Here is a 24,990-nt window from a genome sequence, read left to right as displayed (position 1 = left end):
TTAAGTTGAGAAATTAGTTTTAGGATTAAGTCTAGCTTGTAGAATTAAGTCTAGAAAAGAACTGCATGTTCCAACCCAATACAATTGTTTAAAATTGGTTTTAATTATTGTCACTACGCCATCTTCTTATAGATCATATAAAATGCAATAACAATGTGTTTATTGAGGTTGTTAATGAAAGGGAGAGTGGATACATGTGTTGCCTTTTACCATTCAAATGAGGTCAGACCTACAATGATGCTAGTTATGACAGGCTAGCCAGGATCTCAGGCTGCATCACAGGAAGAGGGTCATTGCCGAGAGAGAGCGAGCAGGAGTCTTTCAGCTGCTGCTGTCCATCTCGTCCCCTCGTATCAACCTAGCTCAACAAGCTGCAGTGATAACACACTCCAGGGCATCATTCAAATAGAGATTCATATCAAGTCTCTCTCAAATATACACTAGATGATTAACAAAGTGTCAAACGTTCCACATTTATGTGATTGAGTGTAATGTTGACCTGGTTCCAGAGCAACCCATGGTCAGCAGGGGATTGATCTCGGGACGCCCGGAATCCCTCTGAAACTTGTAAGAAGCTGCATTTACATTCTAGTTGGAATTTATTTTTTCCCACTTCTATATACATTTGTCAACATTGCCACAAAACCTACCCACTCACATGGGATGGTACCACTGTCAGGATCCCAATGCTAGTGCCCCAATGCCTTCCTCATAACTGGACCGCTGATGCATTAGTCTCAACAGGTGCTCTTTCTGAGAGTCTCACCAAGGTATATTTAGATTTTGAAACCTGAGAGCAGCGGCCGGTGATTGGTTGTGTCGTTCACATGATAACCTGGGTTGAAACCGCAGCTGTGTGCTGTCGCCCAGCGTTTCTCTGGAGGGAAGCTGGGGAGGCTTTGGCGGCTTGGGAGACCTTTTGACTCTATATCAACTGGTAAGCAAAGAAAAATAGGATATACATTTGTATCCACATTTCCCAAAAACTGCATGGCTTTCCATAATCTGGGATGTTCCTTCCCCCCGAGCTGATGCCCCTTGGACCTTGGATGACACCTGACTGAGGATTATATCATTTGAAGATTCGGCAGCGCATTTTTGTGACCTAGAAGACCGGAAATTATTCTTTGAAGCAAGCTCTGTCTATTTTCTGGATTCTTTTTCTCAGCAGAAGACTAAGCATCTTTTTTCTCATCCAAACAATATGGCTTGCTTTCCTTCATCAGCAAATATTTTTTTTCTCTTCCGTCTTGCTGTTAGAGCAGCACATTTTGTAAAGAATTTAAATTGAGTGAAAAGAAGCGCAAAAAATAGGTGGTTAGTGTGTCGACCTATATTTAACCCGCAGCCTCAGAAGGCATTGCATCTAAGTTTGCTAAACAGAGTCAACCAATCAGGATGTGGCATTGGCTTACATGTCAAATAGCTGAACGCTGTTCTGCAGCTGTCACCAACCCTCACCCAAGAGGCTCCGCTCTCTGAGCTGTGTTGTGGCAGGCAGAGGTGAAGGGGCGCCTGTCACACATTCAAAACTAGAGGCCTGTCTCATGCACCAATCTTGCTCATCTGATCTCATTTGTGTCATTGCTGATTGATAGTTATTGACAATTGTGCAGCGGTCATACTTTACATATTTGTTTTACTTTGTTTAGGCTTGAGGCCAAACACAATTGTCAGTTTTAAGACCCTAGCGGATGGCAAGTGAGGAATTCTCATTCAGGATTTATAACGACTATTTCTGGTATGTTGAAGAAGCCGTTGAATCTAAAAGTGTGTTTTAGTTTTTATGTCATTCGTTCGCCTCCCTTTGGTCTTGAATAATGGCAATCCGTCTTGAAATAGATGGTTTTAAATCCTAACTGAACCATCTGTTCTTCATGTAGAACTTCTAAAACCTTCCCAAAATGGCGGAAGTGGTGGAGGAATACGAGGAATATGAGGAGTATGAGGAGGAGTTTGAGGAGGAGGAGATTCTGGACGAGGTAAGTGGCTGCTCATTACCTGAGATTTCTAAATTGGTGGTTATCCAAGGCAGGTCCAGTCTGAAGCCCTATGAATAGTTCACTTGATGACGATATTCCCTCCAGCTAGTCAGCAGTTCGTAGAAGCAATGGATACTGCTCAAGGATACTGTTTCAGATCGACATCTTCTGATTACCCTTACTTAATAGCTGTAATCGTGTTTTAAAACTAGATCACATTTCCAAATACACAGGTTCATAACACATTAGTTATCCAGTACAGGTACCACAGTGGAAACACATCATTCTCAGATTTACATTTTTTTTTATCACTGGTAATTTTAGTTTTCAGTAGTCACACACATCTCACTTTTCAGGACACAGTACTAATATTTTTAATTGTGTTGTGAACAATTTCCTGTGCTGTAAATTGTCTCCATGTCAGTGTCCAATGGAAGAGTGAAAACAGAAGGGTGGAAGTTTAATCCCCTATTTCCTGGTGAAATAGGATTAAAGCCACCCTGGAAATAATTCATATTTATGTTGCTGATATCTTATAGGGGAGTCTAAATGATACGCTTTGGGTCGTACACAGCCAGTATCATTCCACTCCCTGTATAATGTATCAACTGTTTCACTTGATTTGTCATCTTTACTGCTAAGATGTAAATCAGCCTGGGAGGTGGGATGAATGAGACGAATACACTCTGATTTCACTCATACTTTCATCTACACTGTGGAGAAAAAGTGCATTTCTTCTGATAAAGACATCTTCATATTTAATCTAAAGAATGGAGAGAAACATAGTGATGCTTCAGTATTTATAAGCGACATCATTGCTTTTTTGTTCATATGTTTGTACCTACCTATGGTGCGTATGAATGTTATGGAAAATGGTGGAGGGCTAAGTTTTGTCTGGCATTCAGACAAATTTAGAAGCTGACAGCTATGGCAGAGTAGGAGCACGAAGAGGAGCATGGACCCTTTGGATGGAACCTATAAATGAAACCCTGATAATCTGAGCGATTAAAGCAGTTTAAATTCTAAAAGTTTTCTTCTAGTTTGGGACATGTTCTGTTGAACTGCCTGGTTTAATGGATAGTTGGTGCAGCTAAGCAGCGATGTATGGCTTGACAGTTTTGTGTCATAGTTTATAGTTTATAGGATTATAGTTTAATCCTTACAAACTATGGTTCTCTCCTGTCTGTTAGATTCAGATATTGAAGGCTGTCATAATGTGGATTAAGGTGTTTGAGATGTTTTTTCACTCAGCTCTGTTACCTTTTATTAGATGTATCATTTGGTTGGTGAATAGTCTTTGGAAAGAATATAGTTTTCAGCTATGCCATTGGACAGATTGATATGGGCCATTTAATTAGTGCAAATAAATGAAAATGCTTTATTCCCTTGAACAAATGATGAGAGTAAATTATTGATTATTAAGCTATGTAACGAATGAAGAGCCCATGTGTACTGAAGTTGGAAGTCCTTTAAAAGCATCATCCATTTAATTTAAAAGGGATTCTTCAGAAACTATTAGCGTGTCATAACCAAGAAACACGGTTAGAAAGCAAATGCAGTTTTAAATCTTTCTAACTTAGGTGAACTGACAAAGTATTTTCATATGCATTCTCATGTTCTCCTCGTGAGCACGTGGGTTTTCTCCAGGTTCTCCGGTTTCCTCCCGTATCCCAAAGACATGCTCACTGGGTTAATTGGACACTCAAACATCGCCTCTAGGTGTTTGTGTGTGTGTGAATGGTGTGTGTGCCCCGCGATGGACTGGTCCGGGGTCTATTCCTGCCTCTCACCCAGTGGCTGCTGGGATAGGCTCCAGCATTCCGTACCACCCTGAACAGGACTCAGCGGTGGTTAATTGACTATGTATGTTACCTGTACTGGTAAAGTCTGATCAGAAAGTGGAGCCAAACTCAAGAAGAAGAGCCCATTGCTCAGGATAATCTATAGACAGACCAGAGAACACTAATATTTCTCCTATAGTAACAGATTTGACATTGAGTAGAATTTGAAGGACTTAAACAATGAATGGCACCAGAGATGCAGCTGTCTCTTGTGTCTCATAGAGACTTAATTAAAGTGTAGAAACAATTACATGGAATACAGAGCTGTGGGAAAAGTCACCCTCAATCCTATAAAAGAAACTGTGCTGATTCTCCTATAACTTGCTGAAACCACAGAGTGTGTCCTGTATTTATAATAGCAGATCACAACGGAGACTGTCACTGAGCAAACCTCTCAGTTCCATCAGGTAAAACATCTCCTCCCATGAGACAACAGTTGAAATGGACTCTTCTTTATGTCTTGACAATGGTGCAAAAGGATCTGTGTGCATGATTATGTTTGCCATTGGTCCTCGCAAGGTTGTGCTTTTTCTGAAGCCTTTGAATCTGAGCTGTTAGTTAAAGTTTAAAATGCTGCATGAATAAGTTTTCCCACCAGTGTTTATATTGCTAGTAAAAGATTAAGAATAGTTCCTGACATATCCTGTTGTAGCTGCATGTAAGTATGCCATTTTCTTGCCTGTCATTTAGTTATCTTGCTTTTAATTGTGCAAACCAGTGTCTTCAATTTTCAGCCCTTGCCTGCTCATTGTTACTTAAATCTCGTGTTTTCAAAATAATGTTATAACGGGTGTCTTATAATGAATTTTTATTTATCTTGAAAGTTGTCTGGCCAACTGCCCTTGTATAAGGACTACCTGTCGGTGTCTTCCAATATTACAGACATAAAATGTGCTATTCTTCAGAAACTTGACTTCTATCTATGAAGGCTGATCGAATACCCTTTTTTTTAACTGAGTATGTTACTAAGTGGGATGAAGCACCACATGCTACAATATGAGATTTTCCAAAGCCTGAAACCAAATATATCTCCTGCAGCGTGTTCTTGTCTGTGGACTGTTTTTAGCTGAATATGCGTCAAAAACCACTGAGGAAAACTGACAATCTCACCTGATACCAAAGTGACTCCTGAGGTAAAACTGAAGTGACAATGGCTAAGAAAAAATTGGCAGCCTCCTTCTCTTTTGTGTTCTGCCATTTGCTTTCGTCTTTAGAAAAAATCTCACATATATTGAGATATACTGAGGGAACTAGTGTTTCACTAGTGTTTTACTTGCTACATAGATGCTCGGACGATCCCATATTGTTCGTAGAACACTTATACCAATACAGCAAAATGCGTGTTACACTAATATTAATTCAGTGCAGAATATCAGGCTGTACTTCATCACACACCTTCCATGTAATCGTTATACTTACACAAGTTTAACAGCTTAGCTCAACTCATCAATCAGTTGGACCAGTTGTTGAAAGTATCATTAAGTTATTAAAGGCAAGTAATTTCAATTGCATTTCATTTTGTGATATCCAGATGCATTATTTATGTCCAGTTCAAAGTTATGCCCTACAATCACATAGTTGGGGTTGTGCTGTTTTTTTTTTTAACATAATTTTAATTCATTGTGTTTTCCTCGACCATCCTGCAGTCCGGCTTGCCCACCAGAAGAGTAAGAAAGGCTGTGAAGGTGGATACTTCCAAGTTCATGACTCCTTACCTAGCTCACAGCCAGAAGATGCTGGAGCAGTTCAGCCACGTAAGTAACAGCTTATTGCTTGGTTTGACTTTCATTTTGGTTTGTGTGCTGTTTTACCCCAAATGGTTCTTATGTGAACAGAATAAGTACCGGCACGCTTATGACATGTCCAGAGGGAAGCCTCCTTCCATCAGCACTGACACACCAGAGATGCTGCGTATCAAGAAGGCCCAGGAACAGCTCAGTGAGGTAACATACACAATGGGGAAATTGTTTTGTGGTGACTTTGTTGTCTTTACTCATGGTGACTATCTATCATTCAGTGGTTTTTTTCTGTCATTCTATTTACTTACTTTTATTTTTTGGAGGGTTTCGGGTTCGGGAACCTATAGCTTGTGTGCCAGATGTAACTCTTTCTCCATCATGACTCATCGCAGTTTCTCTGTCTTAATTTCAATCTGTCCATTCTGTTTGGCCACTTTCATCTAAGCATTAGCAGATAGGGTGCCCTCAACAGCAGACTCAGTAATGGTGACTTCCCATGATGCTCTATATCCCAGTCAACCAATCACAGTCATTCACTGTATGAAACTAAATGACATATGAACTACTCAATAAGGACCAAATCCTCCAACCTGGATATCGGTTTCTTTCCATCTGCTGTTCACACTTCCTTGAACCCTCTCTGACCCTGGCTTATGGACACCAGAGCAGTTTTGATTGTTCATGTGCCCTTCAGACGCCCACCACTACAGTTTACCATTGTCTTTGCGATTTGTCTTGTTTTTTCTCATTCTGATTTAATTCTTACAGGTTAAGTACCGCATGGAGGGTAACAAGGTTCGCACCACCAGCATGTACGACGGCGAGGCCAAAGAGATCGCCCACGTCAAGCATGTTTCTGAGCTCATCAGCAAGGTGAGATACATACTTTATTGTGACTGGTTAGTAATAATTAACGCTTGACCCACACAACAACTCACACATTCATGTCTTCAGGTCCTGTACAGACAGAAGTGGGATGAAGCCAAAGATCGCTACCTGCTGCCTCCTGATGCTCCCGAGCTGGTCTTGGCTGTGAAGAACGCTGCTAACTTCAGCAAAGTAAGCACCGCAATGACAGTTTATTAGGTTTCCAGTTGGACTCTTAAATGAATGTTAGAGACCTGTAAGCTGAAAAACATATTTTTTTAAACATTGCAGAAGCTCTACTCAGAGGACTGGAATGAGGAGAAGACTATGTTCTACCCATATAGTGACAGCCCAGAGCTGCGCAGGGTGGCCAAGGCTCAGGAGGTTCTCAGTGATGTGAGTTGACAACATTTGTAACTATTTGTATTAATTCATTTTATTGTGCCCAATAATAAAATGAAAACAAGACAGTTTAATTGCATACATATTTTTCCCATTCACGGCAAAGACAACCAAATATTGTCTCACTTATGGTCTCCACAAAATATCAGAGGCATGTCAAAGTAACATCTCAATCAAGGTACAATGAGTCACAGTGCTGAGCTATTATTCAATGGTGCCCATTTTTTGTAATGAGAAGTGGCAGAGAGCCAGGTTTTTTTTAGGTTTTTGAATGATGCTCCTCTGTGTTAGTGTGCTAACACAGAAAGGCCTCCAAGTCGGGCAAACTCAGGCAGCATGGCATGGATACTCTAAAGGAAATTTTTGTTTCCGTTTTTTGGGTCCTGGCATGGTAAAGCCACGCCTTTGCATTAAGGCCACAGTACTCTCTGATAAGTGTCATAATTGATAGACTTATTGATATTGTTATTTACCATGGGTTTTCCATGGCAGGACACCTTTATGAGCCTGCTTGTCCATCAGTGATTTTTAACACATTATGAACTAACAGCATCAGTAAAATTTGCCCCATCTCACGGGGCAATGACTGGAATCTATCACCACTGGGCGAACATTAATGACTTTGCACACATATTTACACCAAAAACTTACCAGATATATATATATTTTCATCATTTTTTTGTCCATTTAATTATTTTTTAAACATTTTTATTATTATCTGATCTTATCTAATCTAATATTATCTAATCTTAAAATGCAGTTATCTAATTTCTTATGATTAGATATTTTTTTTGTGATATTTTGCATGCCACTTGTTGTTCTGCGTGGAGAGAATCATAAATAAATCTTCAATTGGAAGGTTTCTGTTGTAAATTAATTTCAAAGATAAATTGACTGAACATCACCAAAGCTTATCCTGTTCATTTTCTTTGGATGTTTTTGTTGTCTTGTGTCGTGCGTCTGAGTTAGCTGTAATTCTAAAGGAAAAATCAAAACCCGATTTCAACATTGGTGTGTGCCATCACAGGTTCAGTACAAGAAGGGGCACGATGAGCGCAAAGCCAAGTACACCTCTTTGCCTGACCCTCCTGAAGTTGAGCTGGCGAGAAGAGTGGCCGATCAGCGGAGTGATGTAAGAAAATCTACAGTTTTCCAAAGGTTTTGCCCAACAGTCATTGAATGAGTAACATCAATGATAGCAAATTACATACCAAAGTATTAATGGCTTACATTTACAGTATATAACGATACCCAAAGCTCCTTGCATGACCATCATTTTCTCATGACACATTACCACTTGTGGTGGCTACATCTGCGCAGCTGCCAATGTGCACCACAAGGTCCCCACCAATCACCACAATGATCGTTCATACACATCTGAGTGATTATATTCATTGGACATTTATATAATTTTACTTTTACAAATTGCTAAAGATAGACTGTAAGAACGTTCTATGTATTTTGTTAGCAAGCACAGGTGGTAGGATAACTAGGTTTTAAAAGCAGTCTCTCAGGGAGAAAGAAATAGCACTCTATTGAGCGTCCAGGGTACAGAGAGGCCAAACAATCCTGAGCTCCTGCTCAGAATAACCACTCAGCTGCTCTGTGGAATTACTGACCATATCATGCTAAAGGCATAGTTCAACAATGACATGCATTCAAACGATTACCATATTCACGTTTTAATTCAAACCATGCTATCAGAGCCCGTAATTTAAATACATCACAAAAATGAGGTGTGAGCAAATGTATTCATTAAAAACAAACGTCGCTCTGTCTGTAGGCAACGCAATATATTGTTGGTGAATGAATATATGTGAATATGTTCCTTGTCATGTTTTTAATTGGTTTGATTTACTTTATCAAAAGAAGACATTTTTGAGAAGGATTCATCGAAGCAAAGGTCAAATTTGAATCTGTGAAAGTTTTTCTTGTTTATAAACATGCATTGTATGCATTTATGGATCAACTTAATTGCCATTGATCGTGAAAATGTCTGTTTTCTTTTTCCACAGCTGAAATACAAGGAGGACTACAACAAAAATGTGAAGGGTCAATGGTGTGAGACCCCGTACTTTGACGTGGCCACTGCCAGGGTAGCAATGGAAAACTTAAGTGATGTAAGATCCTTATCAGACATTCAGTAGAATGTTATTATTTTGTGGCACATTTTATCGTTGTGACTTTTGACTCATTTTATTTTAGAGAAGATACACACAACACCATGAGGACACCAAAGACCAAATTTATTTCATGCAAACAGAAACGCCTGTCTATGAGACAAACAAGAAAGCACGCATTGCTGCCAGTGAGGTGAGTCTTTGGCTCAACTACTGCATTGTTTTTATAGGAATTATCTCATGTGGAAGACATCAGAGGGAGATGACCTCTGTCTCTATGCAGCATGTGAGTCATCTCTGACACGGACACACAGTTGCTGTGCCCTCTTGCAGTATGACTTGGTGATCCACTGTCAGTTTTTTGCCACTGCAGTCTTATCAGGACATTCTTGCAACTGTATTAAATTCTCCCACGGTGATGAATCTGGGCAATAACCTACAGACTTTCTTCTCCATCAACAGGTCCAATATAAGAAGGAATATGAGAAATCGAAAGCGCAGTCGGACTACAACACGCTCCCTGCCACAGAGAATCCTCTGCTGCGACAGCTACGTTACGCTGGCACAATCCTCAGTGATGTAGGCATATTATGCCATATTCGTGTGATTTATTATATTGTTCCAAGGGGAAATGAAAAAAGTGGTACCTAAATCTAGCCGGGATAGACGTCAGACCCGTTGATCCCTTGACTCTGTGTTGATGTGTTTTTTTTGTTTTTTTTATTGTATGCAGAAAGTGTACAAGTCCAACTATGAGAAATCAAGAGGCTTCAGTATCAACTACTGTGACACGCCAAAGTTCCAGATGGACTCAGTTCTCAAAAAGTTCTCAGATGTAGGGACCTCTCATATTTTCTCTCATTCTAACTTGTTGTATGCCCTGTTTTAATCAATCTTTCTTTTAATAGGCACAATACAAAGAAAAGTATGAAAATGAGGTGAAAGGAAGTTATATTGGCAGCTATGAGGATGTCTATATGCTCCACTGCCAAAAAGTAGAGGAAATGAAGAACGATGTACGTTCCTCTCAATTTTCCACAATCTTCCTCTGCTCTGATGTCTATTTCAACTTATTGATGTTTGTCTTCTCAGCAATTATACAAAGCGGAATATGAGGATATAAAAACAAGGTGCTTCTTCCCTCAAACAATCACTCCTGAATATGAAGCCTGCAAAAAGCTTAATGCGTGCAGTGACGTGAGTAAAAAAAGAGTCTATTGACCTTTTTTTTTTTTTACATTGTAATTGTTTTGTAATCACATGCATTTATTGACTCTTTCAATTTGGTTGACAGAAAGTCTATCGTCAACATCCAGACCAAGTGAAATTCACGCAAGTGGTGGACTCGCCGGTGCTTGTGCAAGCAGCCATCAATGCCAAGCAGCTGAGTGACGTACGTGCCTTTCATCATTGGCATTTATGCAGCAGTCAACTGTCATTGCCTCTAAAATCTGATAGGAAATAACATGTTGCTCATGCCCTGTTCATATGATCATTAGCTTATGTGTTCATTTGAATATCTTAGATATGATAATTAGGTAAAGATCTGCCCAATCATCCTGTCTCTCTGTCGGCACCATGGAAACTGGAGAGGCCTTTCTCTCTTGTATAAATAACAGCGCGCGTTCACTTGGCCTAGAATAAACCCTGTGATCAGAGCCAGCTGAAGGGGAGGCGAGAGGAATCGTTGGGTTCGCTCTTTTCAAGTTTGCCGTTACAATGCTGCTCCCCTGTGGCAGATAAGAGAATTAAGGCTCACTGCTGCAGCCGACCCTAAGCCTTATATACATAACGACATAACTAGGTAGACGTCTAACAGCCACAAATGATGTTTTTTGAAGATAATGTCTGCTTTTCAGCACATTAGTTAGTTTTTGTCTAACTACAAAATGAGCTGTTCCCCACCTGAAGTCAACTTGTATCTAGCTGCCAGCTGTATCCTTTAATGCTGTCGCAAGCTTTTAACAAATGCAGAATGGCTTAACAACATTAGGTCACAACTGAATCCCATGACACTGCTCACTTAGATGCAAACCAGGGTAGTCTAACTGTGGTAGATAATGGACCCAAGGTCAGAAATGTTCAGTTAATGTCACTCATCTGTGTTTTTCATTGCAGCTCAACTATAAGGCCAATTATGAAGAAATGAAGGTCAAAAACAGTCTGCCCCCAGACTATCCATTCTTCATCCAATCCAGAGTTAACGCTTTCAACATCAGTGAGGTATGTCATCTCAAAATACTGAATACATTTATTTATTTGATGACTATTCTCTTGATTTATGCCCTTTTTTCCTCTTTAGAACTGTTATAGGTACGACTGGGAGAGATCCAAGGCAAAGAAGTTTGAAATCAAGGGTGATGCCATTCCAATCCTTGCTGCCCGTGCGCACACAAACATTGCTAGTGATGTGAGTCTGCTAATCAGATAAACCAATCTGAATCATCTTTGCAAATTCAACTTCATTTTTTATTCTTTTTTGACAGGTAAAATACAAGAAAGAGTACGAAAAGAACAAGGGACAGATGGTTGGAGCTCTCAGCATTAATGATGATCCCAAAATCTTGCACTCTGTTCACGTCGCCAAAATCCAGAGCGATGTAAATATAATTTATCCCTAAATATGATCCTCTTTGATGTCTCTGAAGGTGAAGTGACACTGGAATTGTTATCTCGACAGCGTGAATACAAAAAAGACTACGAGAAGATTAAGACTAAGTACCACACACCTCTTGATATGATGTCGATCACCTCGGCTAAGAAATCCCAGGCCATATCCAGTATGGCCGGCTACAGAAGCATCAGCACCAACTTCTACCTGCCATACGACAGCGTGCTGCTGGACCTGGCCAAGAAAGCCAACATTATTCAGAGTGATGTAAGTCAACAAACTGATGCCTACATGAGCTCAACAGTACTGTATGTCTGAAAGTGACAGTTCTTTTTTAAACATGTTAAATAAAAAGTTTAATCATTTTATGTGTACTTTTTGTATTTGGTATGTATAATAAAGTATATTATATGGATGAATATAAAGTTAATATTATGAAGATAAATAGATGATATGACATAAAATACACCCATTGCCACAGTGATTTCATATGGTTTCAATTTATACTGAAATTTCTTTCTTATCAAGTCTTAACTGACATGATCTCATCTTTTCTTCAACAGAATGAATACAAGTCTGACTACAACACTTACACAAAAGGTGCACCATGGGTGACCTTTGGCTCTATGGAGATTGAAAAGGCCAAGACCGCTGCTCGTATCCTGGATGAGGTATGCTCATTAGTACTCAGCATTGTCACTATATAAAATGTCGTATTTAATAACTCTTAACATATTCCACAGAAAAAATACAGACAGCATCCAGACACAATCCCTTTCACATCTATTGATGACCACCCGATCATGATGCAAGCCAAAGTCAACCAGCTTCAAAGAAGTGATGTAAGTTTTCAAATAATTGTTTACATTAGAACATGTTAGTTCTCTGAACACAATATGACTGTTTGATAGTAAAAAAAAAGTAGCAACTTGCCCTTTTGTCATCTTTATATTCTTGTTTATATTAGTGTCATTATTCACCTTTCACCTGATCCGAATGATCTGAATCAAACAAAGTTTGGGTGATGGGGTGGTGTTAAGCATGACTGGACTTTGAATATGTATTTGTAAATTAAAGTCTGCTTTCCCCAATGTTAGTGTTGCTGAAACAAAAATGTAACTTGAGTGCATATAATGCTTTTATTCTCAACTGATTTACACTAATTATTTTGGCAGTGTTTTATTTATGTATACCATTTATGTGTATGTTTTAGAGATAGTTGCTCTGACACAAAGACAGGAAGTTGAATTTGAACAAGATGAGAAACAAGTATATAATTGGGACAGCTCATGTAGATTATAATTATTATTATATTTGGTTTGTAACTATATCATTATTTACTCAGACAATGTTTAGAAAAAAATAAATAAAAGAAGGCATTTATTTTGCCTCCAGACGTTTCTGTATTTTCAACTCAGGATTAGGATGGTAGATTGACATTTGGTGGTAAAGAAAATGCACAATCAGGTGTTCGTTATTTATTACAGTAACGTCAAACATTTGAGGGATAACAAATTAATGGTGGACTCCTGTTTTTCGTCCTAGATTTTCTACAGGAGAGGCCTGGAGGAGATACACCAGAAATACTCTCTACCTCCTGATGTCCCTGAGTTCCTTCAGGCCAAGTGCAATGCTTACAACATCAGCCAGGTAACTGAGATAGTCATAGAGTTGTGCGCAGTGCATTGTCTCAGTTTATGTCGCATCAAAATAAGGGAAGTTACTCATTCTCTTCATGGTTTCAGAACTACTACAAGCAAGCCTGGCAGGACTTGATCGCCAAAGGTTATGACCTGAAGCCTGATGCCATCCCTGTGGTGGCTGCCAAGGCTGCCAGACATGCAGCTAGTGATGTAAGTTCCCTCAAACCTTATTGTACTTTAGATACATCAGCCATATTTGCGCTTCATTGCTAACATTGCATTACTTGTCATTCAGGTTCAATATAAGAAAGCATATGAGAAAGCCAAGGGCCACCATGTTGGTTTCCGCAGCCTCCAGGACGATCCTTTACTGGTCCACTACATGGAGGTGGCCAAGATGCAGAGTGACAAGAACTACAAGAAGGACTACCACATGGTCAAGCTGAAGTTCCATTCGCCGGTTGACATGATGAGTGTGGCCCATGCCAAACATGCCTCAAAAGTTCAGACTTTTGCTGGCTATAAACAGCTCCACCATAACTACTGTCTTCTCCCTGATGCCATGAATTTGGATCTTGCCCGCACCATGAACTTCAACTCAAGTGATGTGTGTTGATTTATTAACTCCCAAATGAATCATATTATTAGTCATGAGGTTCATCTCAAAGTGCTATCTCTATTTCTTTAGTTCAACTACAAGCAAGATTATGAGGCATCGGTCAAGGGAACAGGCTGGGTCCCCATTGGTTCCCTGGAGGTGGAGAAAGCAAAAATGGCAGCATCAGCTTTGGATGAGAAGAAGTATAGACAACACCCTTCCAATTTCAAATTCACAAGCACAGCTGACTCCATGAGCATGGAGCTTGCCAAGACCAATGCCAAAATAATGAATAATGTAAGCAGAATAAGAAAAATCATGTATATTTGTTTTTATAATTGGAATGAGCAGTAACTTTGTTACCATGTGCAGAAAGAGTACAAGGCCAGTGGAGAGAAGTTCATGCACACCTATCACCTCCCTGCTGACGCTCCAGAGCTCATGCAAGCCAGGTACAATGCAGTCAACATCAGCCAGGTTGGTCTTTACGCTTTCATATTTTTCTTTATTTCTTACAATGTTACTGTGTCTGTGTAATGGTTTTCTCTATTTGATGTAGAATTACTACACTTATGCGCACCGTCAAGATATTCTCAAAGGACATCAGTTGAAGGAAGACGCTATTCCCATTGTTGCAGCAAAATCCTCAAGAGACATTGCCAGTAATGTAAGGAATGAAATTTCCTTTACATATATTAATGTTAATTTCATAGATATGATTAAACGTCTTTGATCTCATTTTTAGTTCAAGTATAAGCTGGCACATGAGAAAGCCAAAGGTCACCACGTTGGCTTCCGCAGCCTCCAAGATGATCCTTTGCTCGTCCACTACATGGAGGTGGCTAAGCTGCAGAGTGATAAGAACTACAAGAAGGACTACCACAAGTCCAAGCTGAAGTATCACTCCCCAGTGGACATGATGAGTGTTGTCCATGCCAAGCAGGCGTCTGCTGCTCAAACTATGGCTGGGTACAGGAAGATCCCTCACAATTATTTCCTGCTGCCTGACAACATGCACCTGCAGCTGTGTAGAGGCATGATGGAAATTCAAAGTGATGTATGTTCAATGTAGTACAATGTTATAGGAAATACATATGAATGCACACTGACCCTTACTTGTCTTTGATTCCCCACAGAATGTTTATAAATCAGATTACGCTCAGTTTTATAAAGGTGCTGGCTGGGTGCCCATTGGTTCACTTGATGTTGAGAAGGCCAAAGCTGCCAAAGCTGCTTTGGATGAGAGGAGCTATCGTCAACATCCCAGCGGACTTAAATTCACAAGCAAAACTGATGATATGAACATGGCCCTAGCCCTGACAAACTCCAAGCTGTTGGACAAAGTAGGATGCTACTTTACTTTTTTTTAAACACAGTCATGAAATGCATGGCAATCTTGTAACACATGATTTAATAATGTTCTCTGTTTGTAGGCTTCATATAAAGCTTCAGGTGAAAAGTTTATGCACACATATAATCTGCCAGCAGACAGCCCAGAATTCCTTCAGGCCAAGTTCAATGCCCAGACCATGAGTGAGGTGAAGAAACGTGTTTCTTTTACCACAAGATGTGTCTGCTGAATTGCCATCTATACGTTCTTATTGTTTTCTTTCACAGAGTCACTACAAGCACAAGTGGCTTGAAGACATTGCCAAAGGATACGACATGAAGCCGGATGCTATTCCAATCCTTCATGCTAAACAAGGCAGACATATTGCCAGCAATGTGAGTGAGTCTTAAACCATGTGAATGCATTTCTTGTATATTCAAAAACATCTCCCTCGAAGCTTCTCTAATTACTGTTATTTTCAGGTTCAGTACAAAAAAGAGTATGAGAAGGCCAGAGGCCACCACGTTGGCTTCCGCAGCCTCCAGGATGATCCTCTGCTGGTCCACTACATGGAGGTGGCCAAGTTACAGAGTGACAAGAACTACAAGAAGGACTACCACAAGTCCAAGCTGAAGTATCACTCCCCAGTGGACATGATGAGCGTGGTTCATGCCAAGCAGGCGTCTGCTGCCCAGACCTTTGCTGGCTACAGAAAGATCCCACACAACTACTTCCTCCTGCCTGACAATATGGAACTGCAGCGGTGCCGTACCATGAACACACAGTCAAGCGATGTAATTATCCCTCAGAAAAACTGAATACAAAGTGAAAACACTTTATTGTTAACCTTTGGAACACTAAGGAAACAATGTTATGTTTCAGAGCGATTACAAGTCTGAATGGAACAGCTTTGTAAGAGGCACCGGTTGGGTCCCCATTGGTTCACTTGGAGTTGAAACCGCAAGGGTTGGTGGTGAGATTCTGAGTGAGAAGCGGTATCGAACTCATCCATCCAACTTCAAGTACAGTAAGCTGATGGACTCAATGGACGTAGCCTTGGCCACTGCCAACAATCAGATCATGAATAAGGTAGACATGATCTGAATCAATATTTCATCAGTACAACAACTCAGCATCTGCATTAATTATTTCTCTGATTACTTTTTTTTCATAGAAAGCCTACACATCGGCTTGGGAAAAGGACAAACTCACTGTCCATGTAATGCCAGACTCACCAGAAATTGTCTTGGCCAAGGCTAATGCGATCACCATGAGCAATGTATGAATCCTGCTGACTAATATATTTCCATATTTCTATGCTTTTCTGTGACCACATGTTCCTTTTATTCCACAGAAACTTTATAAAGCTGGTATTGTGGAGATGGCCAACAAGGGATACAATCTCAAAGCAGATGCCATCCCAATTGTTGCTGCCAAACAAGGAACACATATAGCTAGCAATGTAAGCTGAACAAAACAATAGCCATGTTCAATGTGATCAGATGTTAATAAACAATTGTTTTCTACAGTTCAAGTACAAGCTGGCACATGAGAAAGCCAAGGGCCACCACGTTGGCTTCCGCAGCCTCCAGGATGATCCTCTGCTGGTCCACTATATGGAGGTGGCTAAGCTGCAGAGTGATAAGAACTACAAGAAGGACTACCACAAGTCCAAGCTGAAGTACCACTCCCCAGTTGACATGATGAGTGTTGTCCATGCCAAGCAGGCGTCTGCTGCTCAAACTATGGCTGGGTACAGGAAGATACAGCACAGCTATGCTCTCCTCCCAGATGCCATGAACCTTGTGCTTGCTCGCACCATGAATGCCCAGGCCAGCGATGTACGTGAAAATCATCTTTACATACCAATTATTTTTGTTGCCACAATCTAGATGTCTTTGAAGCATAGCTCAGAGCATATCAATGATGTACTTAGGAGATGCGTTTTCCTCCACAGTGTGAATACAAATCAGACTGGAACACCTGTGTGAGAGGCACTGGGTGGGTGCCAATTGGTTCACTAGGTGTTGAAACAGCAAAGGTTGGCGGTGATATTCTCGCTGACAAAAAGTATCGCACACATCCCTCCAACTTTAAGTTCAGCAAGCTTATGGACTCCATGGATTTGGCTCTGGCTACTGCTAACAACCAGATCATGAATAAGGTATTTCTGTCGTCTATATTTATTGACATTTTTGTTTTTTTATTGACGTCAACTTTTTGTGGTTTTTCTTTGTGTTCTTGTGTGTAGAAAGCGTACACTGCTGCTTGGGAAAAAGACAAGCTGACCGTCCACATCATGCCAGATGCTCCTGAAATTGTCCTAGCCAAGGCTAATGCCATCACCATGAGTGATGTGTGTAGTTAACAACACATGTAATTTATGAAATGTATGACTTGGTTACATGTGAATGTCTTTCACAGAAACTCTACAAAGCTGGTCTTGTGGAGATGGCCAATAGGGGGTACAACCTTAAGGCCGATGCCATCCCAATTCTTGCTGCAAAGTCTGGCACAGCTATTGCCAGCAATGTGAGTGATCGACACCATACTTAGCCTTTACTATGGAAAGACCTTTTTTCCAAATCTTGTAATTCTCTGTTTGCATCACAGTTCAAATACAAGTTGGCTTATGAGAAAGCCAGAGGTCACCATGTTGGCTTCCGCAGCCTCCAGGACGATCCTTTGCTGGTCCACTACATGGAGGTGGCCAAGTTACAGAGTGACAAGAACTACAAGAAGGACTACCACAAGTCCAAGCTGAAGTATCACTCCCCAGTGGACATGATGAGTGTGGTTCATGCCAAGCAGGCGTCTGCTGCTCAAACTATGGCTGGATACAAGAAGTTGATCAACCACTACACTGTGCTGCCCGATGCTATGAACCTTGAGCTTGCTCGCAACATGCAGCTCATTGCCAGTGATGTGTGTATTTTGACCACTAAATAGAAACAATTCGTATTCGAGTGTTGCTACATTGAAAAGCCAATTACTTTTTTACCTCTTGCTTCTGTTTAGAACCAGTACAAGAGTGAATATCAGCAGTACATAAAAGGAACTGGATGGGTTCCCATTGGCTCACTGGATGTGGAGAAAGTGAGGACAGCAGGCCTTGCGCTGAGTGAGAAGAATTATCGTCAGCATCCTAGCAACTTTAAATTCACTAAGGACATGCACTCTATGGATCTGACTCTTGCCACTGCCAATAACCAGATAATGGATAAGGTATATCCATGGAACAAATATTTCTTCATTTTTATTAAGCATGATCTGACCATTTTTTTGTTTGTTTTCCAGCAATCTTACACCAAAGCCTGGGAGAAAGACAAGACATCAATTCATATCATGCCTGATGCCATGGATGTTCTTTTAGCAAAAGCAAATAAAGTAAATTACAGTGAGGTAAGCACTTAGCTAATGTTCTAAATGAGGTTTGTTCAAAGTTTATTTGTATAAAATCACAGATGGTTTATTATATTCCCCCGTTTAGAAACTCTACAAATTGAACAACGAGCTGTCTAAGAAGAAGGGCCACAATGTCCGGGCTGATGCGATTCCGATTCAGGCTGCCAAATCGTCCACTATGATTGCCAGTGATGTAAGTTACACTTGAAAACTCATATTTTCTCAGGACTGTTTACAATCCAGACTTATTGTCCTCTCTCATAGTACAAGTACAAGGCAGGATACCGTAAGCAGGTCGGCCACCACATTGGTGCCCTCAGCATCCAGGACGACCCTCTCCTCATGCTGGCTCTGAACTCAGCCAAGATCGCCAGTGATGCCCTGTACAAGAAGGACTTCAACAAGTCCAAGACCAAGTTCCACCTCCCAGTTGACATGATGGCCTTTGAGCTGGCCAAGAAGAACCAGATCCAAGTCAACCATGCCAACTACATCACTCGCCTGCACAACTGGACCTGCCTGCCAGACTCCAATGATGTGGTTCAGGCTAGACATGCATATGACCTCCAGAGTGATGTAAGTATCACACAAGGTCATTAATGAATTAACTAAGTAAATATTTTTACTTGACTTTTTACTGATAACCTTTTTTAAAACATCAAATTTGCATTTTTTCCAGGCTGTGTACAAGGAGGAGCTGAAGGTTCTGAAGGGTATTGGCTGGGTGCCCATAGGTTCACTGGATGTGGAGAAGTCTAAGAAAGCTGGCGAGATCCTGAGTGAGAAGCTTTACCGTCAGCATCCAAGCAACTACAAGTTCAAGAGCACCACTGAAGACATGCCCATGGCCCTGGCCAAAGCCAATGCTCAGATTATGAACAAGGTAAGTGTTCTCATGCTTATTTACACTTGGCATTGTATTCTTTAGTACAACATTGTTTAGGGTAGACCTGATCCCATATTAATAGCTGGAGTCAGATCATTTCAATTCTTATTTAAATGAATGACACATTGTACTCTGGATTCTGTCTTAATTATTTTTAAACAATAAATAAACCTCAATTTTACAGTCAGCCTACACCCAAGCCTGGGACAACGACAAGACCTCCATCCATGTCATGCCAGATGCCATGGATATTCTCCTTGCCAAAGCAAACAAAATCAACTACAGTGTGGTCAGTGTGAAACTCCAAAGATTTTCATTCCTGTCTAAATAATGCATTAAATAATTTCATTCTTTCAGGAGATTGTTTGTGGTCTAGTGTTGACTTTTTTTCTTTCTCATATAGAAAGCATACAAGCAGGCAAATGAGGATGCCAAGAAGAAGGGCTATGACATGCGCAACGATGCAATTTCCATTATTGCAGCAAGGGCCTCCAGGGACATCGCCAGTGATGTAAGTGCTTGAGTTTGTTGTGCACTCATCTGTACCACTGCAGACCTCATTTTTTCAGAGTAAAATAAAACTGTTATTTCAAATCTCTAACAAATACAAACGTCTGTGACTGTTTTACTTTTTATGCTTGAACGCTTTGTAGTGTTAACAGTGTTTTGATGGTATACTGGCCAGAAGTACATTGATCATTTATTTCTTCCTTCAGTACAAGTACAAGGCAGGATACCGCAAGCAGGTCGGCCACCACATTGGTGCCCTCAGCATCCAGGATGACCCTCTCCTCATGCTGGCTCTGAACTCAGCCAAGATCGCCAGTGACGCCCTGTACAAGAAGGACTTCAACAAGTCCAAGACCAAGTTCCACCTCCCAGTTGACATGATGGCCTTTGAGCTGGCCAAGAAGAACCAGATCCAAGTCAACCATGCCAACTACATCACTCGCCTGCACAACTGGACCTGCCTGCCAGACTCCAATGATGTGGTCCAGGCCAGACATGCATATGACCTCCAGAGTGATGTTCGTAAAATCTTTTTTATCATTCATTCTTTCTACATTGCACTCTTTAGTCTTACTTTTAAATCAGATTGCCATCATGTTCTCCAAATGCCAATACTTTTCTTTGTCGTCAGGCTGTGTACAAGGAGGAGCTGAAGGTTCTGAAGGGTATTGGCTGGGTGCCCATAGGTTCACTGGATGTGGAGAAGACTAAGAAAGCTGGCGAGATCCTGAGTGAGAAGCTTTACCGTCAGCATCCAAGCAACTTGAAGTTCAAGAGCACCACTGAAGACATGCCCATGGCCCTGGCCAAAGCCAATGCTCAGATTATGAACCACGTATGAATTCCTTTCACATGATGTTTGATCTCAATTTTTCATAAATCATAGTATAATTACATGCTCACTGGTATTCAAATGGTATTGGTACTGGTATTCAAACTGGTGTGCAAATGTTCCTGCTGGCCCCTGCAAACATGTATGATTGTTGTTATGTAATTATTGCAGAAAGCCTATATTGACGCCTGGAATAATGAAAAGACCAAGATCCATGTCATGCCTGATTCTATGGATGTTGTTCTCGCCAAAGCCAACAATGTCATCTACAGCGAGGTGCGTCAAAGTTTAACTGTCAAATAGGCTATTTTGTGGAAGTAAAAATGCTTATTGTCAAAAACATGTCATATTTTAATATTTAACAATGGGAAATATCTTATATGGCAAAACAAAATCTATGTTTGTGTCTGTTTGTACAGAAAAAATACAAGCAAGCTAATGAAGATGCCAAAAAGAAAGGCTACGATTTGCGAAATGACGCCATTTCCATCCTTGCAGCCAAGGCTTCCAGAGACATTGCCAGTGATGTAAGAAGTTAATTCTTCACGGCTAATATTTGCAACACAATGGAAACACAAATATAGCAATTGAAGTTTTCTTCTTTTCCCAGTACAAGTACAAGGCAGGATACCGTAAACAGGTCGGCCACCACATTGGTGCTCTCAGCGTCCAGGACGACCCTCTCCTCATGCTGGCTCTGAACTCAGCCAAGATTGCCAGTGATGCCCTGTACAAGAAGGACTTCAACAAGTCCAAGACCAAGTTCCACCTCCCAGTTGACATGATGGCCTTTGAGCTGGCCAAGAAGAACCAGATCCAAGTCAACCATGCTAACTACATCACTCGCCTGCACAACTGGACCTGTTTGCCGGACTCCAACGATGTGGTCCAGGCTAGACTTGCATATGACCTCCAGAGTGATGTAAGTATCACACCAGGTCATGGATGGATGGATGAATGAATGAACAAAAACAAATCTTAGATCACCATTTTCAAAACATCAAATTTGCTTTTTTTCCAGGCTGTGTACAAGGAGGAGCTGAAGGTTCTGAAGGGTATTGGCTGGGTGCCCATAGGTTCACTGGATGTGGAGAAGACTAAGAAAGCTGGCGAGATCCTGAGTGAGAAGCTTTACCGTCAGCATCCAAGCAACTACAAGTTCAAGAGCACCACTGAAGACATGCCCATGGCCCTGGCCAAAGCCAATGCTCAGATTATGAACCAGGTATTCAATTGCAGCGTGGGGTTGATGAAAAAACCCCCTCATGTGAATGCGTTGACCCTTGTGGCTATTTATCATTACAGAAAGCATACACTGAGGCCTGGCACAATGAGAAAACCAAGATCCACATCATGCCTGATGCTATGGATGTTCTTCTCGCCAAAGCTAACAATGTCAACTTCAGTGAGGTATATTCAGAAATCTTTTATAAAATTCACTACCTTCTCCTTTGTTGTTAAACCTTGCTGTTAACATCAATCAAATGTGTGTCTTTGTAACAGAAACGTTACAAACAGGCTAATGAAGATGCCAAGAAGAAGGGCTATGATATGCGAAATGATGCTATTTCAATCCGTGCTGCCAAAGCCTCCAGGGACATAGCCAGCGATGTAAGTGCAGTTTTTTTTGTTTCTGAAACATTTCCATTGTATGGCATTGAAACAGACTACTACTGTAGAAACAAAAAAATATTATCATATATTGTTAACAATTATTGCATTTTTTATAAATCTATACTGCATTTATCATTTATTAAATTTCTCCACCAGTACAAGTACAAGACAGGGTACCGTAAGCAAGTTGGCCATCATATTGGTGCTCGCAGTGTCCAGGACGACCCTCTCCTCATGCTGGCTCTGAACTCAGCCAAGATCGCCAGTGATGCCCTGTACAAGAAGGACTTCAACAAGTCCAAGACCAAGTTCCACCTCCCAGTTGACATGATGGCCTTTGAGCTGGCCAAGAAGAACCAGATCCAAGTCAACCATGCCAACTATATCACTCGTCTGCATCAGTGGACCTGCCTGCCAGACTCCAATGATGTGGTCCAAGCCAGACAAGCGTATGACCTCCAAAGTGATGTAAGTGTTGCCTCTCCAATTGTCATATATGACTTATCCTCATACACTGACTTGATGACTGACTTTCTTCATAGGCTGTCTACAAAGCGGATATGAAGTGGCTCCAGGGATTAGGATGGGTCCCAATTGGCTCACTTGAGGTGGAGAAGGCAAAGAAGGCAGCAGAGATCTTGAGTGAGAGGAAATACAGGCAGCACCCTAGCACTGTTCCTTTCACCAGCACTGTTGATGCTATGAGCATTGAACTGGCAAAGAACAATGCTTTGACCATGAACAAGGTATCAGAGTTATCTTTTAATAACAATGTTTTACGGAACCTATTCCATTGTTATTCAGATGTTGTGTTTTGTTTTCTAGCGGCTATACACTGAAGCATGGGAAAAAGATAAGACCAAGCTTCATATCCAGCCGGACACCCCTGAGATCATACTCTCTCAACAAAATGCCATCAACATGAGCAGGGTTAGTGTGATTGTCTTTTTTCCCAGGATAGACTTAATTGTATATGCTAAAAGCTAACCGTTTAAACTTAACCTTTACAGAAACTATACAGAGAAGGTTTTGAAGCCACCATAAAGAAGGGTTATTTCCTGCCTCCGGATGCAGTCTCTGTGAAATCTGCCAAAGCTTCCAGAGATATCGTCAGTGATGTGAGTTAACTCATATTCTCCCATTCATGCTTGATCAAAGATTTAAAACTAAACATTCAGGAGTTAACCCTTGTCTGCTAATTCCACCAGTACAAATACAAGACAGGCTACAGGAAGCAGGTTGGACACCACATTGGAGCCCTCAGTGTCAATGATGATCCTCTGATTGTGCTGGCCCTGAACTCAGCCAAAATTGCCAGTGATGCCTTGTACAAGAAGGACTTCAACAAGTCCAAGACCAAGTTCCATCTGCCAGTAGACATGCTGAGTCTTGAGCTGGCAAAGAAATGTCAGATACAGGTCAACCACGCAAACTACATTACTCGCCTTCACCAGTGGACCTGCTTGCCAGACTCCAACGACGTTGTACAGGCCAGAAAAGCCTACGACCTTCAGAGCGATGTGGGTATTACAGAGGATAAAAATACTCTTATATGTTGTACGCTTGTTGTACTAACTATTAATATAATTTATATTCTATTAGGCTGTATACAAGGCTGACTTGGATGAGATTGTTGGTGTGGGATGGATCCCCATTGGTTCACTGGATGTTGCTAAGGCCAAGCATGCAGCAAATATTCTCAGCGACCGCCTTTATAGAGAGAAACCAGACAAACACAAATATACCACTGACATGAGCTCAATGCCCATGCTGTTGGCCAAAGCAAATGCTGAAATCATGAACAAGGTAAACAGTTCTATTCTTATCTTTTCAATATCTACTCATTCATGAGTTTATTTCTTGTGTTTGTTTCTCATTTATTTCTTCAGAAAAATTACATTGCTGCATGGGAAGCTGACAAAATGAAGAATCACGTTTCCCCAGATATGCCTGAGATGCTGCTCTCCAAAGCAAATGCTCAGAACATAAGCAAGGTATCATTATCATGTTTAAACTGAGGCTAATTGTAAAAGACATGAATTGAATGTCTTGTTTAATTACAACTTTTTTATGACTTCCAGAAACTGTACAGGGAGGCTGTTGAGGAGATCTTCAGAAAGGGTTATGATCTCAAAGGCGACGCTGTTTCGGTTGTTGCTGCAAAGCATGGAAGAGAAATTATCAGTGATGTGAGTAACAAGTGACCATCCACATGTTTTCTGTCTTCTCACTTGTATGCATAATTTGCATCTGACACAATACTTTTGTTTTGTCTGTACAGTACAAGTACAAGACCGGATATCGTAAGCAGGTTGGCCACCACATTGGTGCTCGCTGTGTTGAAGACGACCCTCTGATCATGCTGGCTCTGAACTCAGCCAAGATTGCCAGCGATGCCCTGTACAAGAAGGACTTCAACAAGTCCAAGACTAAGTTCAATCTTCCAGTTGACATGCTCAATCTTGAGCTGGCCAAGAAATGCCAGATCCAGGTCAATGACTTTAACTACAGAACCCATCTGCACAATTGGACCTGCCTGCCAGACTCCAATGACGTGGTCCAGGCCAGGAAGGTCTATGACCTTCAGAGTGACGTAAGTAAACTATTGCA

General features: G+C 40.9%; 1 protein-coding gene across 45 annotated transcripts in view; it reads left to right on the top strand.

The window, feature by feature from the left end:
• Positions 1 to 9: 9 nt before the first annotated feature.
• Positions 10 to 24,990, top strand: part of neb (nebulin) — a 52,744-nt gene continuing 27,763 nt past the window's right edge. For 37 of the 45 annotated variants that reach the window (XR_008415998.1, XR_008415999.1, XR_008416000.1 and 34 more), the window contains exons 1-65: positions 11 to 937; positions 1,884 to 1,982; positions 4,183 to 4,230; positions 5,470 to 5,577; positions 5,659 to 5,766; positions 6,331 to 6,435; positions 6,517 to 6,621; positions 6,721 to 6,825; positions 7,859 to 7,963; positions 8,847 to 8,951; positions 9,037 to 9,144; positions 9,414 to 9,530; positions 9,685 to 9,786; positions 9,860 to 9,967; positions 10,044 to 10,148; positions 10,246 to 10,344; positions 11,070 to 11,174; positions 11,254 to 11,361; positions 11,438 to 11,551; positions 11,632 to 11,829; positions 12,126 to 12,233; positions 12,306 to 12,404; positions 13,108 to 13,212; positions 13,308 to 13,415; positions 13,501 to 13,812; positions 13,894 to 14,100; positions 14,176 to 14,280; positions 14,363 to 14,470; positions 14,549 to 14,860; positions 14,940 to 15,146; positions 15,237 to 15,341; positions 15,421 to 15,528; positions 15,616 to 15,927; positions 16,016 to 16,222; positions 16,308 to 16,412; positions 16,488 to 16,595; positions 16,663 to 16,974; positions 17,091 to 17,297; positions 17,385 to 17,489; positions 17,558 to 17,665; positions 17,747 to 18,058; positions 18,152 to 18,358; positions 18,431 to 18,535; positions 18,624 to 18,731; positions 18,803 to 19,114; positions 19,218 to 19,421; positions 19,609 to 19,713; positions 19,828 to 19,935; positions 20,141 to 20,452; positions 20,566 to 20,769; positions 20,938 to 21,042; positions 21,186 to 21,293; positions 21,377 to 21,688; positions 21,788 to 21,991; positions 22,072 to 22,176; positions 22,270 to 22,377; positions 22,537 to 22,848; positions 22,923 to 23,126; positions 23,206 to 23,310; positions 23,391 to 23,498; positions 23,589 to 23,900; positions 23,983 to 24,186; positions 24,270 to 24,374; positions 24,462 to 24,569; positions 24,662 to 24,973. Coding sequence is in view for 41 of the 45 variants with exons in the window: in XM_053878202.1 (XP_053734177.1) it covers positions 1,905 to 1,982; positions 4,183 to 4,230; positions 5,470 to 5,577; positions 5,659 to 5,766; positions 6,331 to 6,435; positions 6,517 to 6,621; positions 6,721 to 6,825; positions 7,859 to 7,963; positions 8,847 to 8,951; positions 9,037 to 9,144; positions 9,414 to 9,530; positions 9,685 to 9,786; positions 9,860 to 9,967; positions 10,044 to 10,148; positions 10,246 to 10,344; positions 11,070 to 11,174; positions 11,254 to 11,361; positions 11,438 to 11,551; positions 11,632 to 11,829; positions 12,126 to 12,233; positions 12,306 to 12,404; positions 13,108 to 13,212; positions 13,308 to 13,415; positions 13,501 to 13,812; positions 13,894 to 14,100; positions 14,176 to 14,280; positions 14,363 to 14,470; positions 14,549 to 14,860; positions 14,940 to 15,146; positions 15,237 to 15,341; positions 15,421 to 15,528; positions 15,616 to 15,927; positions 16,016 to 16,222; positions 16,308 to 16,412; positions 16,488 to 16,595; positions 16,663 to 16,974; positions 17,091 to 17,297; positions 17,385 to 17,489; positions 17,558 to 17,665; positions 17,747 to 18,058; positions 18,152 to 18,358; positions 18,431 to 18,535; positions 18,624 to 18,731; positions 18,803 to 19,114; positions 19,218 to 19,421; positions 19,609 to 19,713; positions 19,828 to 19,935; positions 20,141 to 20,452; positions 20,566 to 20,769; positions 20,938 to 21,042; positions 21,186 to 21,293; positions 21,377 to 21,688; positions 21,788 to 21,991; positions 22,072 to 22,176; positions 22,270 to 22,377; positions 22,537 to 22,848; positions 22,923 to 23,126; positions 23,206 to 23,310; positions 23,391 to 23,498; positions 23,589 to 23,900; positions 23,983 to 24,186; positions 24,270 to 24,374; positions 24,462 to 24,569; positions 24,662 to 24,973 (10,068 nt within the window). In the remaining 4 variants the exon portion in view is untranslated. Of the gene's footprint in view, positions 938 to 1,652; positions 1,742 to 1,883; positions 1,983 to 4,182; positions 4,231 to 5,469; positions 5,578 to 5,658; positions 5,767 to 6,330; positions 6,436 to 6,516; positions 6,622 to 6,720; positions 6,826 to 7,858; positions 7,964 to 8,846; positions 8,952 to 9,036; positions 9,145 to 9,413; positions 9,531 to 9,684; positions 9,787 to 9,859; positions 9,968 to 10,043; positions 10,149 to 10,245; positions 10,345 to 11,069; positions 11,175 to 11,253; positions 11,362 to 11,437; positions 11,552 to 11,631; positions 11,830 to 12,125; positions 12,234 to 12,305; positions 12,405 to 13,107; positions 13,213 to 13,307; positions 13,416 to 13,500; positions 13,813 to 13,893; positions 14,101 to 14,175; positions 14,281 to 14,362; positions 14,471 to 14,548; positions 14,861 to 14,939; positions 15,147 to 15,236; positions 15,342 to 15,420; positions 15,529 to 15,615; positions 15,928 to 16,015; positions 16,223 to 16,307; positions 16,413 to 16,487; positions 16,596 to 16,662; positions 16,975 to 17,090; positions 17,298 to 17,384; positions 17,490 to 17,557; positions 17,666 to 17,746; positions 18,059 to 18,151; positions 18,359 to 18,430; positions 18,536 to 18,623; positions 18,732 to 18,802; positions 19,115 to 19,217; positions 19,422 to 19,608; positions 19,714 to 19,827; positions 19,936 to 20,140; positions 20,453 to 20,565; positions 20,770 to 20,937; positions 21,043 to 21,185; positions 21,294 to 21,376; positions 21,689 to 21,787; positions 21,992 to 22,071; positions 22,177 to 22,269; positions 22,378 to 22,536; positions 22,849 to 22,922; positions 23,127 to 23,205; positions 23,311 to 23,390; positions 23,499 to 23,588; positions 23,901 to 23,982; positions 24,187 to 24,269; positions 24,375 to 24,461; positions 24,570 to 24,661; positions 24,974 to 24,990 lie in introns of all 45 variants that reach the window. The other 8 variants (XM_053878203.1, XM_053878162.1, XM_053878161.1 and 5 more) reach the window with 7 other exon arrangements.

The sequence above is a fragment of the Synchiropus splendidus genome, chromosome 10 (genome assembly GCF_027744825.2).
Source record: "Synchiropus splendidus isolate RoL2022-P1 chromosome 10, RoL_Sspl_1.0, whole genome shotgun sequence".
Taxonomy (NCBI): domain Eukaryota; kingdom Metazoa; phylum Chordata; class Actinopteri; order Syngnathiformes; family Callionymidae; genus Synchiropus; species Synchiropus splendidus.
Note: the sequence above shows the minus strand (reverse complement) of the source record. Positions and strands in the feature narration are given on the sequence as shown.